The sequence below is a fragment of the Pempheris klunzingeri genome, chromosome 6 (assembly GCF_042242105.1).
Source record: "Pempheris klunzingeri isolate RE-2024b chromosome 6, fPemKlu1.hap1, whole genome shotgun sequence".
NCBI classification, from domain to species: domain Eukaryota; kingdom Metazoa; phylum Chordata; class Actinopteri; order Acropomatiformes; family Pempheridae; genus Pempheris; species Pempheris klunzingeri.
In genome coordinates this window covers 18,593,578-18,609,680 of record NC_092017.1, presented here as the reverse complement: position 1 = coordinate 18,609,680, position 16,103 = coordinate 18,593,578, and the positions used below count along the sequence as shown (strand labels likewise).

At 39.6% G+C, this 16,103-nt stretch overlaps 1 protein-coding gene across 1 annotated transcript; it reads right to left on the bottom strand.

Moving 5' to 3' along the window:
* Window positions 1-11,896, bottom strand: gipc3 (GIPC PDZ domain containing family, member 3). Its single transcript, XM_070832754.1, has 6 exons — window positions 11,603-11,896; window positions 7,603-7,788; window positions 6,725-6,905; window positions 1,999-2,108; window positions 1,229-1,310; window positions 1-152 (listed from the first exon to the last, which is right to left on the bottom strand). The coding sequence occupies exons 1-6, from the start codon at window positions 11,894-11,896 to the stop codon at window positions 1-3; spliced, it is 1,005 nt and encodes a 334-aa protein (XP_070688855.1).
* Window positions 11,897-16,103: the final 4,207 nt, after the last annotated feature.

Here is a 16,103-nt window from a genome sequence, read left to right as displayed (position 1 = left end):
CTAAATTCTACCATTCTTGACGTCTCCAATAGCTCCCCATACATCAAACAAAAACACATCAGGGAAAGCAAAATCTCCCAGAACTGAGTCCAAGGCCTCTGCAAAGTCATCAGGGTTCTTCTTGTCTTTGCCCGCTTCCACGATGGTGGTTGCTGCAGAAAAGAGGGGAATTTTGACCGTGGGCGGGTTCTTTTTAGCACTTGTTCGAGGTGTTTACCCCATAAAATTGATGAGTTAATCATGTGATCTCAAAGACAAAAAGAGACAAAAAGCTAATTTGCCATAATTTAGAAATATCCCCCGTTTAATGTTTTACTTATAATCTAAATGTTGAACGTTAGCTTGTTAGCTCATGTTAGTACATGATACGTTGTTGAACGTTGTCCTTAAAAGTCAGCAACAGACAACCTCACTATGACGCTCTAAACAAGCTATGAAAGTAAATCATATTTTCTCAAGTACTTTTCTCACAATTGGTTGACCATTTGGAAATCAGGCCATTGGCCTCGGAGGTCTGGGAAAGGGCAAAATCCACTGATTCACTGACGCTGTTAAGTAAAATATGTGTCCCACTCAAATTCCTGATTCATCTAAAGACCTTCAACATAGACAAGAAACAACAATAAACTATGATTCTTTGTAATTTTTTTTAGTCGTTATGATATTCCGTTGAATACAAACAGCCCACGAATGCCTTTTATCCCTGTTTATTTTATTGTTGATGTCAAATTTTCTCTTGCCCTTGACCATGATCTTAATTCAAGGTCCGCTTTGTAATTTTTTCTGAAGCTTTCAGCGTCTTTTTATGGCCTTTCCTCTATTGCTCAATTGAGAATCAAATGGCACACATGACATCCCCATGACAACAGAGCAAACTTCATCCACAGAGAGTAAGACCATGAGGTTGCAGATGGCCTATGATGTTGAGTTTCTGACTGTCATTGAGGCTTCTTCCACCACTCCCCGGGTGAAGTCTAATTAAAGGTCAAACATGTTGAGAGAAAACAGGAACTCCAAAAGAACATAGTAAAAACACACACAACTTGGTGTTGAGTATAAAATCTAAGGAGGAGTTTTCCTTTACCCCATCCAAGAGTTGAAGTGTTCTAGTCTATCCCAGCATGCCAGAGAGGCAGCGAAGCATCGTAGACAGTAAACACCACTGACACCGTCACCATCACCTCTCACATCCAAACTTGGACTCAAATGTGTATGTGGGTGGTCTTACCCAGCTCCAGATCCCTGATACCCATGTAGCTCTCCAGCAGGTCATCCACTTTCTTGGTGGCCTGTTCTTCAAACTCATTCTGCTGGCAGAGCAGGCAGGAAAATACAGAAGTGTAAGTGGAAATTTAGTGGTGTTCGTGCTCTAAATATGGTGATATAAATTCAGTGAGAGCATATCTTCTCATGCCAAAACATGTAAGAGCCAAGAACAGTCTAGGCTATTGTTTCTTACTTATCTTTATGTTATATAAATATATCAAAGTTTACACTATAGGTGATAAAATCAAGTAGCTGGTAGGTGTTTGTTAAGTCCCCTCTTGAAAACCAGTGAACCTCTTCAGCCTCCAGACTTTCTCAAGCTGATATGGTCTGTGGTTACACATCAAAGGTCAGATTAATGTGAAACATCCTGCATTAAAGTGTAGGAAGTAAGAATGGCTTTGTTTTTCAGTACAGTGGTCTCTTGCAACAAAGCTGAGAGACATTGTTTGATAAGGAAAAGCGGATATGCGTGACTGTATGACCGGAGCCAACTGGTGGTGTTCACTTCAGTTGAGCTCTGTTCAGTCCCATATGGGGATCTTCTTCTTCTAGCATGACTCAGCACCTCAAAAAACCTCAAACAAATAATGTTCAAGATGAGATAAAAAAAAACAAACAGTTTTGCATGTGTGTGTTTTTGTATGTCTTTACATAGATGTGTGTTTGCATGTCAGTATCTGAGTACATCAAGAAGTTAAGCAGTCATCGTCCAGAGTGTGTAAAACTCACCACTTCCTGAACCGTAGCAGCACCTTTGGAGCGAAGACGCAGCGTCTCCCTCCCGTTCACCATCTTGCCCTCGTTAGATTTTGGCGCTCTGGTCCTCATTCCAATCATGTCTACCCAGACACAACAAACAGGACAGTTAATCATATTGAAAAGACAATCGGTGGGATTTTTATTTATTTATTTAGCTGTGATGTGGTGTTTTTTCGCTCTGTTCTTCCCACTGGTCATGTGTCCTTGTAGCTTGAATTTTATATTTGAAATTGCAGCAGGTGGCACCATTGTGATCTTCTTCTATCATTTCCCAAGAAACTGCTGTGCTGCCAAAACTTCATCCAGCACAATATATTTTTCCTATCAAAGACTCTTTTTAGAAAGACCAACACAATGGCAATTCAAATGATAGCAATTCAAATCGCCTTGTTCTGATGCCAATAATGTCAGCTTGTTATTGTTAGTATGCCACTGAAGTTCCAGTAAAGGAAGCACTCTTTTATGGAGTGAATGTGGCTCAGTGATTTCCAATCCATCTGTTGCCCATTTGAATAATAAACCTGATAACTTTGTTTGTCTTACAGTTGCCGACTGTGAATCAGCTGCTTAGAGCTACATGTAAAGATCACAGCATCATCGTGTCCTTTTTAGCCACGGTGGTGCAGTGGCTCTACTGATGACAATGTCAGTCTGTTGGTCAGTCTCTTCACCATATTCATTCCAACTGAAAATTGTGAGGATGAATCCTACTGACTTTGGCGAACTTTGGTTTTTCGTCTACTGTTGCCGGCAGATCAAGGGTTTCACATCCAATGAAGTACCTCAACATCAACAGCATGGTATGGAACAAAATGTTGTACATGTGCATGTTTTGCTGACGATGCATTCTACTGACTTTGATGATCTTATGTCTTTTCTTCTAGCACCACCATGAAGCATTTTTTTTTGTTTTTGGGTGCAATGTCTCAACAACCCCTTAGTTTAGGACCAAATGCCTGGAAAAATTGTAATTCCCATCAGTTTTTTGATCTGCGATAATTATCAAATGTTAGCATGCTAACATGCTAAACTAAGATGATGAACATGGTCAACGTAAGACATCTTAAACATGTGCATATTAGAATTGTGACAATCTAGCTCATAGATCCATCCCACAGAGCTGCTAGCATAGCTAGAATCAGTGCTGTGAAAAAGAATTTAAAGTCTAATAATAATAATAATAATAATAATAATAATGATAGAGCTCATAGTTTGGTTATGACATGTTGAATGCATACTGTCATTGTGTTTTCCAAATAGTTATTTAGAACACACACACCCCAGGGACTGCGTGGACATCTACATCTGTTTTCAGTTTTACACGTCACTGATTCCAAGGGGGAATTAAAGCCTTTCCTGAGAGAGGTCAGAGGTCACCATCAGTTATGTCACGCTGACACCGTTTGTGACTAATTCTCAGGATGCTCTGTTTGTCCCTCAGTAAGCTACACATGGGCCTGAAACAATCTCAGTAGTGTAGAATAATGATGTGAGACATAAAGCTTACACCTATTGATCATTTGAATTGAAGGTTATGAATCACGTGTACACCTGCCTTTATAATTGTGACAGTAGTAGCTGCCTCAGTGGCTGCCAACCTTAGTCACAAACACTGTAAGATCATGTAGTGTGGCACGTGTAAAGGTTTAGCTGTCGTGGCTTATAATTAATCCTGGAAAACACACACAGCTGACTGAAAGAAAATGAACACAGTTATGTTGCTTGAGCATCACAAAATGAGTTTTGAATGCAGAGCAACTACAGTGTACTGTATTACACTATTGTTTTACACACTGCTGTATGTGTGTGTGTGTTGGTGTTTCTCCTCTTCAACCAAATTGTTCAACTGGCAAGTTCAACACTTGCCACTTCAACACATGCAGAAGTCCAGTATGCAGTGCTGTACAATTGCAACCCCACAATGACAATGACGTTATGGTTCTCTGTGCACTACCTTGCACTCAATTGGGCTAAAATTTCTGACATTTAGCGCAATAATGAAGTCCCAGCTCTGCTATATTCATGACTGTAATTAGTGTAATAAATCATTTTACGCATGAAATCTAATCCATCACATTCAGATTCGGCAACAAACCATCATGTGTGTGTTTCAATAATTAAGATATTTCATTTACACCCATGAATGTTGTGACTGGCAGGTTTATACGGCAAAAAGATGGGATGTGTTTCTGCTCCGCTCATCACTTACACCAGATACTGAACGGCTACTCTTTTTCAACTGTAGACAAAGCTACTGTATACCTAAGGACAATTTACCCACAGGCAGATAAAAAAGCTTACAAATTAATGAGAAAAAAAACCTGAATATTCTCTGTATTTCTTTATTTATTATTATTATCATTATTTTATTTTATTTTTATATGAATGCATTTTAACATCTACACTTCCATATCAACTTAGAAAACTCAACCATTAAAATTGATATAGTCAAAAGCACCTGACCAAAGGAGCGTGTGGATGTTAGTTTGAGAATGTTTTGTCAATTATTTAGATATAGTGATTGTTAACAGGAAAGCAGCCCTCTGACTGTGGATTAGGTTTCCTGTCTGATAGCCCAGTCTGCTATACCCACTTAGAAAATGGGACTTCCTCCTTTCCTGTCTATATTCCAAACCAGAGGCAACAAATAAGCCACTTATTGCACCGTTGACAGGTAAAACATTTCTTATCAGGGAAAAGGGAGCAGGCGAAAAAAGGTCACAGGTTCAAAATGCACAAGAATTTGTTCCATCTAAGAGCAGATTTTGGTCATCAACAAAAGGTCAATATTTGGTGATGTCACTTGAGATTAAGATTTAATAAACTTCTCAGGTCAAAATAAATCTTTTCTCAGTGTAATTTAAGATATAACCATGTCAATTATTACAGCAAAAATTAGAGGAAGATGCCATGTTGCCTGTCAGTGACTTGGTTTTAAGTAAGTCGCTGTAACCCAATGAATGTGTATGCCCATGTTTATTTCTGGCAGATAAATGGCTGAAATGTAAATGAGAGTGCCTTTTGGGTTCTCTACCAGCAACTAGGAAAGTACAACAAGTACATTCGGATTAAATATTTATAGTTTCTTTGGCACTGATTGCTGTGCTGCTGTGTGACTGCAAAGCATATGAAAAATTGAGGTACTATGTGCTCTCTCCCTCTCTCTCTCCCCCTCTCTCTCTCTCTCTCTCTCTCTCTCCCTCTCTCTCTCCTTCTCTCTCTCCCTCTCTCTCTCCTTCTCTCTCTCCCTCTCTCTCTCCCTCTCTCTCTCCTTCTCTCTCTCCCTCTCTCCACGTCTGTCTCTCTCTTTCTCTCTGTTATTGTTTCCAGCACATTGTTCACACAGTTACACTGTGGGGACTCCTCTCCCATCTGTGCACAAAAATTCTGTCCACATAAGGTTGACCATTTATTTTTGGAACTGAGTTTTTGAGGTTAAAGGTAGGTTAAATGCTGGGCTGAATTGTAAACTAACAACAAGCCTTAAAATATTGAAAAGCATTGCTGTGCGGCAATGCCACTTTTTGAAGAACCTCGGCTTCTCCTGTTGTTCTAACATAATGAAAAATCCCTCTAAGCCTTTTTAATTTCATCTGTACTTGACTGAGAATGAAAATGTATTACAGTAACAGAATTTAAAGAGTTCAGAGTTTGATTCTAATGCACTGCATATTTATATTTTGCCAAAATTCAATACCAAAGTACCAGTTTCTCTGATTATAAACAAGAACTAAATTTACTTCAATTTTGTTTGTGTTTTGCTAACACTTTTAAACTGTGAATATCTTGTTTTATAGATTATTTGATTTGATTATCAATATTAAATCCTAACAGAGCCACTTTAGAGCGTCTGCTGTCACACAACATTCCTCAGGCTGAAGCATACCAACCGCTGTCATAACACTGGCCCAGTAATTGTAACTGCTAAGATTAATTGCATTTCCAGGCTTATTGGCAGATACCCAGCACTCTCTAAAATGTTCCTGTCCCCTCTTCCTGTTTGTCTGATGAGATCTGGAAAAGTATCAGGGAATGCTTTCATCTATCGACCACTGAGGCCATCTGTGAACAACAGAGGCCTCCTGATTTGTAGGACTGCCTGAGACAGTCCTAAAAAAAAACACACACCCAGGGGGCAGTTTTCTGTGCTAATGATATTAAATGTCTGTGTTATGAATCACGGCTAACGCACACTTGAGCTTCCTATGTGTGCTGAGAGCTTAAAGTAATGGTGCTTTCCCTGCTGCTTATTCCATTGTTTTCACTTCCTGGTTTTTATTCTGTGATTAATGTAGGATGGGATTTATATCTCAGAATGATTACAAGATACGGGATTTGGAGGGAATGAATACAGACACGTTTAGTCCGAAAACTAAAAAGTGTTACTAATATTGATGCCCAAACTCAATTAATGCAGTAACACCAGCACATGCACATGCATACAAGGTATAAGAATATGTAGCATCGGACCAAATCCATCCAATCAGAGCCTCTTACATGAATGTAATCCTTTTTTTAGAGGAACCCACCTACCAAAAACAGAAATGTACTAAAGGAGAATACCAACTATAGATAATATTACCTGTCAACCACCATTTGTGACTAACTAAAAGAGTCTGTGTGTAGAATTTCCAAGTTTTTGTCTGTTCTGCACATGACAGTGTGGCCCAGCCATCGAGAAACATTTTCCACTTACCAAAGGCCTTCTTGGGTCCTACCAGGCGGAGAGTGAAGGGTATGCCTCTCGGCTGCTCCTTTAGCATCTTAGCAACCTCGTAGTGTCGACACCCTACGATGCTCTGGTCATTGATGGCCTCGATGTGGTCACCAACGCACACTGTTTTCAGCTGGTCAATGGTGCTGCCTTCCTTTATCCTCTGAAAGAAACAGATTGACGTTTTTGACATGCGTGTCGATGCCCAGTTTGAGCCCAGGGCCCCCTTCGTTCAATATTCACTCGACTTTGCTTTATTGTAGTTGTATGAGATGTAAACTTTTTCAGAAGTGGCTGCTTACCCTGACAACATCTTAAAGGCTCAAGGTTTGAAAGATCAATTTCTTTCCCATTTTTTGTTATTACAATGTAAGGCTCCAACCTTTACATCACTTGATATTGATAGTAATCTTCCCAAACCATCATCTAAACAGCTTATTCTTTCAGGACTGCTGCCCAGCTTGAGCCCAGGGCACCCTTCATTCAATATTCAGCTCTGCATTCAACATTTTCCAGTATAGGACTGTAGATAATCTACTCATATTAAATTAGCAATATCATAAAACTGTGCATATGTAACCTAAATCTTTGTCTCACAAAATAAGAGTGAAACAAATTAAACCCTGAAAGTTTTATGTTTTAAAAGAAAAGATGAACATCCTCACCACTTGGCAAAGACGGTTTACATTTTTAAACACAGTACCAGAGTGAAAGGTTAGACGACCAACTGAGGACTCCTGAGCTATTTCACTGAGGTCCGTCTTTAATTCTACAATAAAACTCATGAGTAATCATCTCATGAGTAATGAGAAATCTTAGTTTGCTGTCCTCCAGCCAGTTTTGCTCTACTACTTGATCACCTTGATGAAAGCATATCCAGCTCCGTTGTCTGTGATAGTGAGGCCCAATGCGTCTTCTGTCTTTGTCACCTCCACCTCTTTGGTCTCCCCCCTGACGTGAGCAAAGATGAAGTCCTCCAGTCCGATCTGCCCCCCTAGTAGCTTCTGCATGTCCACTTTATGAGAGTTAAGGGTGCAGAACAGGATCTGAGGGGAGGAAACAGTTTCTGTTAATAACCCCTGCACTCCAACACTCCTGCAAATGTAAATGCAATATAAAGTAATCCAATAACAACGACAGCACAAACTACAGCTTCACAAAGTTGAATCTACAGCAATCTCAATAAATTAGCGTCTTTCGTGAGTTTTGTTTTATTACTATCATTATTATTATTTATTCCCAATATATCTTTAAACTGGACCACTGAAGTGTAAGCAGGCTTATTGTGATTGTTTAAATATTGTTGGTGACATTGCTCGAGAACCTCAACTTTTGCTGAAATCTTTGAGTGGATGTGGAAGATATGGATTGATGGAAATCAGGTGGATGTTTCTGATGACTTTTATGCTGCTGTTTCATCCCGTTCCTCCTGTTTTCTTGCAAAAGCAAAGCAGATGAGCTTTAGCTGTGCTATATAGATATTCAACAGCAGAGGGCAGTAGAGCCAAACAATTTGATTTTGCTATTGTGGCCATTTTGTTGTGAGCAATGAACGTGATGAATTCATTAAGTTGTATATTTAAAGATTTATGTCTGAGCCTATAAATGTCAGAATCAGACTGTTTTTTTGTGTTGTTTTAGGAGTTCAGTATATAAGTCATTTTCATTTTCAATGGTTAGTGGTTGAATTAAAAGATGATAAGTACTTGATGGTAATACACACTTTTCTTTAAAACATCTAGAAGGGATCGAATCTAACTAAGCAAGAACAGCATATGCACATTTGACATTGCTGAACTCAACATGTTAGATTTAATAGTAGCTCTTCAAACTCTAGGCAGCCCTTTTTAATAGTTTCTCTATAGTTTAGAGCTATTACAGAATAGGAAAAGAAAAAAAAAAAGCTGTTTTTGTTGTTTTGCTGTCAGTCTTAAATTTGGAATTCTGAAACCTGAGGTTAAAGTTTGACTTAATAATCCATAACGGAAATTCATGATAACCTGAGTGAACTTATTATCTCACTTGAAGCAGTTCCTGTTAGATATTGCTCATAGTAATTCTCTTGGCAAGTGGAAAAGTCTGACTGTAGTCCAAGGTCGTCTTCTGCATCTGGCTGTACTCTAACTTTATGCCACTGCTGCTCGGTCCACATCAGGTCAAGGAGACTCTTGCACTTCTCACGATCACATACTAATTGCATGATAATTCCCATTGAAAGCCTTGTATCTAGAAGTCTGACTGCAAATTCAAGGTCTTTTAGATACGCACATCTATTAATCTATTAATTAGATATCCAACTTTGCAGCATTATAGTTGTATGAGACATAAACTTTTTTTTAGAAGTGGCTGCTTACCCTGATAACATCTTAAAGGCTCAAGGTTTGAAAGATCCATTTTTTTCCTATTTTTTGTTATGTGTTTGTTACAATGTAAGGCTCCAACCTTTGCATTACTTGATATTGATAGTAATCTTCCCAACCATCATCTAAACAGCTTATTCTTTCAGGACTGCTGGAGATTTTTCCAGCACACACTGAGCAGATTATACCCTGGATAGGCCACCGAGCTAACACAAGGCTAACATATATAGGAAGACAAACACATTCACAGGAATTTAGACTTTCTAATTCAGTTGGACAAGCATGCCTGAGACTAATATATAACCACCATGCTGCCCTGTGGGCAATTTATCAGTCAATTCCTCTGTTGTACATTCATCATAAGTCAATTTGGGTAAGCTTGTCAACTACATGTGTCCAGTGAGAATATAATAAGATTAATAACAGTGATCCTTGAAAATTGTGAGTGTAGTCCATGTTGTAATGTGGTGTGATAACATCCTTTGATAGTTTCTTTCAAAAATAGACAATTAGCATTGACACATGACTCTTGTGTAACATAAGGAAACAGGCCAACAGATAAGACACAACCATGGTTGGTAGGTGTCTGATAAACTCATCAAGGTTAGCTCCTATGAAACGTAAATTGGTCTATATCACTACGTCTCCAGTCTTTTATGTCCAACAGGTAGTGATAGACAGATAGGAAAAGCCTTCATGATGGCCTTCGCATGATGAAGTAGTAGATAAAGCCGTGTTGAATATTTACTGTTCTGTTGTGTTTTTTTCCGTAATATGCAGGGGAGCATTGCAGAGCAGCAGCGTGCACGCCCATCATCATCCTCACTTAGAAATGTAAGGAGGTTTAACTCTTTTTACAGTCGATCAGTGTAGTATAACTTTGTACTGCTCAAACAACAAACATCATTTTTAACAATTAACAAGTACTAGGATACCAGTTGTAAATTTTCCCAATGATGCTTAATGTTCCATTTACCACAGTTCGGTTTAGCTTACCAATGTCTGCAGGCAAAATGTGCACAGGACAGAAAATCAGTTGCCTCCACCTAAAAAGCTTTGTCTTCCCTAAACCATCAACTTCCTCCTACACGTTCTTTGATCACTCAACTGTTGCATCTACTTCCAGCTGATCTGTAAAAATGTCACCTGAATGCCTGAGTGAAACACAAAAATAAGGCCAAGTGTAACTAGTGATAATTCTGTTTTTGATATCATACATGGAGTAAGTCAGTGGCCTTTGGCTGTGTTGAGTACTGAGAGCAGTATCAGGCTGCAGTGTGGTTGGGCCAGACCTGACCTACTAAAAGTTAAGCGACTAGACTCCTTCTCAAGAATTCTGGCCTAGTGAGCAGCTGCCTGCTGTAACCTGACAGCAAACACACTTCTGATCTCCTACAGTATTAGGAATTAACTGTTTAGTCCCACAATGCATGAGTAGATGGGCAATATTAGTTATAGGAGCATCCTAAATGGGAATTCCACCATTTTCCACACCAAGATCAGCTTACTAGGCATGTGGAGTTCTACTAAGACTATGAAAACAGCTGTTTTCTAATGTCCTATGTGGCTCTGGGGGAGCTTTATCGAGTCTGAGAAAATAACCCTTGTGATGTGATTGAGGGATTATCTGGGATTGTGCCTGGACGCTACAACATTATTAAAGAAAGCCTCTGTTTCAAATTAAGTTTGAAAGATGAGGGCTTTTACAGTGCTGGAATGGTTTAATGAAACGTTTCTAATGTCTGCATTATGGGAAATGTAGGCTCTTGCATTTTTGAAGCTTCATACTAGGGACTATTTCTGCCTCTGCTGCTTTTACATTAAATCACCAGAGAGCCCATTTGAGAGGATATTTTTATTTGAGTATCTAATCTATCTATCTATCTTTACTTTGGTTTCTGTGTGAGCTGAAATGACGCATTGGCTGGACTTAATGCTGATAGTCACCTATCAGATTATTTCCTGTGAATTATGCAAAATAAGTACAATAATAGTCTGTAACCATTAACTGTAACTAGTTGTCTACGCATATCCTCAAAGGTTTTGGGCATATTTTGAGGTATCTTGGCATTTATTATCTCTATCATTTCCCTAACTATGTCATTTGAATACCTTTCAAAGCAACAATGTTATCACCTGTTTTTTCTTTCTATGTGTTTTGCTCTAAAGCCACTTCCATTACGGTAACGTGTTGTGTTAAATGTGTGGTGTTTACTGACTAGATGACATTATCTGTTATTTGTTCCCATTATTGATCCTGATCAAGGCCCAAACAAGTACAAAGTCTGGCAGACAGTAGCGAGGCCAAATGATCTTCAATAGTGCATCATGGAAAAAAGCCTAGAATGGAAACCTAACACCTATTTGCAGCTGCAGCCTTTCAGAACAGAAACGCAAGAAAGGAATTACATCATTTTTTAAATCTTGATAAGTTTCCACAAAACTGGAAGAGCAACTATTTAAGCTGATCATATTTACATGCATAGCTGGGTTCTTGTACCTCTGAGGGGGAGATGTTGAACACTTCAGCTATCTTGGCGTACAGCTCCTTGACGTTGGTGAATCCATGGATGCGGCCTGTGGGACTCCCATGTGCCAGCTGGGTGTGGAAGATGAGCCTGGGTCTCGGGTATTCTGGTGGCCCTGATGGTGGTGGTGAAGGAGGAGGAAGCGGAGGCGCTGTGGGCTCCACACCCCCCTGATTCTGGCTCTGGCTCTGGGCCTTCTGCTCCTCCGTGGTCTCGGCCCCTGCTGCCTTGGAGTCCTGTGGGCTCATAGCCTCCCCGTTCTGCATCGGGCCCCAGCACAGGTACGGTCTTCCTCTGGGAGCCCCGGTGGTGCGCTGCTCTGGCAAAGAGAGAAGCTCTGTCCTTCCCACCATCCACCTAAACCACCAACCAACCACCCAGAGCTTTAGGGTGAAGAGCGTAGATGAATTAGTGATGAGAGTAGCCTGGTAACAGTAGCTGGCCAGCCAGCCGGGTAGAAACCCAACACCCTTTGAGTTGAGGATTGTATGTGTTACACCTGAGCCTCTGGCAGCTCACGCATAGGGAACACAAACAAAACACATCAGGTAAATGTTTCTTCATACACATGACACGGTTAAGACTCTAATCCCCTATATCAGTCTGACTGAGAGACATGATGCACACGCGAATGTGTGAACACCCCCTGAAGTGCGAAAATGCCTGCAACTTCCGCAAAATGATTTCAAGAGTGGGCCGCTCAGAGATGGCCACAGACAATGTCCCAGTGTTGCAGGTAAGATGATACCACTGGGTACAGGTGCCCCCCTTCACTGGCCTCGTTGAATGAAATTGGCTGTTGCTGATGTGGATCCTTGGTGATGCACTGACCTTTTTGACCCCACAGACAGCCCACGGATAGAGAAGATGACAGTTACAGCTGATAAACACATGTTTAATTCGCATAGCTATTTGGTGCCTCTTACACTGGCAAGGCTTTTAAGTATTAGCTTCCTGCCACATGTGTTGTAAATATAACACAAATCCCTAATTAAGTATGAAAAGGAAACATTTCTTTTTCAGAAGTCTGGAATATTTTGATCCAGAACAAAATGCCTACAGAAAAATAATACTATAAACAAGTCACTGTATGCTAAGTTACAGTATAATGTACGCTGAGACACATTTACTCTTTGTTCTGTATCTGAGACAGATAGATTGAAACGGATAAAAGACTTAGAAAGCTTGTCAGGGGGATTTCCACCCATCCGCAGGAGCTTCAGCGGCTGCCTAGATAGAAAGCCATGATTTGATCAACATATTCTCATTTTGTTCTGGTATGATGAGCTGTTGACCTCAACAATTTTATTTGTCACACTTTGACCCATGTGATGCGTTTCTCGACAAGGCTTTCAAGACAGGACACAAGCAGCTATCTGTCTCTGTTTCTGATTCTGGAAATTCCACAAAAATCACATTTGAAATGCCAGCTGGGACTGCGTCACCATCATTGTCATCCAATTGTAATTCTCTTCAGACAAAGATTCAACCCAATGCAGGTATGTGCGGTATGTACTAAAAGACGGTTTGAGATAATCAATTAGTTCACTGATTTAAATTCCTGAAGTTGACATTCTGTCCTGTTTTAATAGCATTGACACTCACATGTATGCTGCCAACATAACATAATGCTTTACTATTCTAATATGTCTGTATCTACTTATTTCTCTCAGACATTTACATTTTATTTCTGACATGCGCAGTGCTGGGTGATTTATACTGTGCTTTGTTTGGAGATAGAAAATACTGTATAGTGCACGCCCTGGTGTGCTTCTTCATCCTGCTTCATAAGCATTCCTGCACACCTGTGCTGTAACGTGCACGGCTGCAGCTGTGTGTGCGTCATTGCCTCGTTTTTCCAGGCCAAGGTGCTGCTACCCTCCCAAGGTCAGAGTGTTTACTCCTGCAACTGATAATGAGGATCTCACTGGCAAAGCATTCCTTTTGCAACAGATAATAGGCAGCCCTGTAAGCAAAGGACACCTCACTTTCTCCTCTTGTAGAGACAAACATGATAATCTCTAAAGTGTTTGAGTTAGACAACATCAGAGGTAACAGACTCACTGAAAGACTTTTATTCATTGGTGATAATTTCCAAAGTGGCTGTTGCCCACTTTGGAAGGATATCCATCCTCCAAGGTCTTAATATACAGGTCTTCATTGTTCACTGGCCCGCAAAGGAACAAAAGTTGATTTGGCTCACGGTTGTTCCTGGACGTGAGACAGAACTACTCTGCATTTTCTTGCAGGATTCTTGCACAAACAATGTCACCATAGACATAACAGTTAGTGTAAGTGTATGTAGGTCTACATACATTCAGTAGCATATTAGATCCATGCAAGAGAATGTGCAATCGAAAGAGAGCTAATAAGGATACAGTGGATGTCCACACTTTATGAATTATTTCTAAGGATCTTTCTATGAGAGCAATATCCCTAATGTAATTCAACCATTCTTCTAGCAATGGAGGCTTGTGGGAAGGGTATTTTATATATAGTATATAGAGTGTAGAGTATATTTTGATCTTCTTGTTGGCAGTTAAACCTGCAAATATGAGTTTTCTAAGGGCTAACATGTTGTTATTGCTGAGGATGGAGTCATTCTTGAATAAAACTAAGGTGGGCTGTTTAGGATTTTTTCAAGGATGTTTTCAAGACGCTTAACCACCTTAGACCAGAGATAAGATATAGAAGGACATTTGCAGAAAACATGAAGGTGGGTACAAATCGTATTCTGGCCAGTTTAAACTGTCGCTGAGCTTAATTTTGAAGGTACCTAGATATTGTAGCTTAAAATGTTTGTGCTAGACTTTTGACAATTATCTTTGTTGAAATCACTGTAAATGGTGGACATCAATTCAGTGGAAGATGTCTGAGGGTTAGTGGAAGAAAGGGTAAAGGTGAATCCAAAGGAACTCCATAGGAGCTCCAAGAAAACCCAGTAAGAGAATAACACTGCTTAAGTTTCTACTTTGCATTTTCCGAAATATTTTTGATTTAATCTGTTCACACTTTTACATACTTCTTCGTATGTCGTTTGCAGCTACTGATTCAGAATATGTTTAGGCAAAAGCTGTGTTTGCGAAATGTGAAAAAAAAAAAACCTAATCTGTAGGAATGAATGCATATAAAACTGAAACTTTATATAAACAGCTCTGCAACTTTATGATGTAATGAAACATAAAGATGAGGCTTCATGACAGCAACAGCCTGGCAAAGCATTCTTGGCTCTAATGATTATGTATAATAGAGAATCACAAAGGAAAGTAATGAGGGTAAATGAAAGTGTTTGCAAAAGCGCATTATAAGTATGCCCTTCTTATATGACTCTCAGCTCATTGGCTGTGAACAGATGGTGTGTTTCATTTCTCAGTAAAGTTAGAGCCATTTACAAATATTAACTAATTCAGGCCCCATGACTCAGAGTGTTAATATTAGCAAAATATGTGGTCTTGCTTTTGCAAATAAACGTGTTTCTTTCATTCTATTTTCCTATTGGTTTTGTTTGTCTGGGTTTTTTTTTTTTTATTTACATTTGGAAATCTCTCTCTCTCTACAAGGCAGGGCCTCAAGGTCACAACACTGTGAATGTTTCATATTACCAAAGAAAAGTAATTAAACTACGACTGTTGCGAGTCCTTTAAGTAGCTCCCCACTTTTACTTATCCAGCTGTCACACTGATGAATCAATGCAGAAATGCCTATTATTGCCTACGCTGAACCAACACCCACTCATTGCATCACATACTTCCTCGAGAAGTGTAATTTCCTTTCCTGGCAGAGGAGACAGAAGGGAAGACCGGGGGCTTGCTGGTGTAGGCCAGATTGTGTGAGGGTGGTGCGTTTGCTGTGTCATGTGGCAGCACACTGCTTCTTCTGTTCCTGGCGGCGTGGCGGTGCCTGAGCTGCCTGGTGGGAAATAAGGGTCTTTCAATGCTAAGATTTATGCGCGCTCTCTAAAGTGCTACCTGATAATGATCCGTTTTCTTCTATAAAATGTGTTCAAGGCCACTATCAATAGAGTACTGATATACAGTTGAGAAAACTGTGATGCATCAGAGTGTTTTATTGGCAGCTCACTGATTTGTCATGATGTGACGTAGCAATGATATCAAGACTGTGAGATAATTATTGTGCGTGACTAATACAGTTTCTCTTCTTAAGACTGTGATTCTTGAAATATCACTATTAAAAAACATAGGGGGAACATAGAGAAGCAGCTTTTTAGCTTGATTCATTTTTTTTTATTTTAGCCATTTCTGAAAAGTATTCATGTGCCAATTTCATGCCAGTGAAGATGCTTGTAAATCTTCATCTTAGTTTCGGCCATAAAAAAAAGTACATGATTGTATTGTCATGATAAATGTTATGTATCTTATTTCATATAAACAGTAGTAGTCACGTTGTGGTCATGGTTCATTGTAAGCCACAGAAAATCCTCACACAAATTGTTCAGGCGCATTTCAAATGATT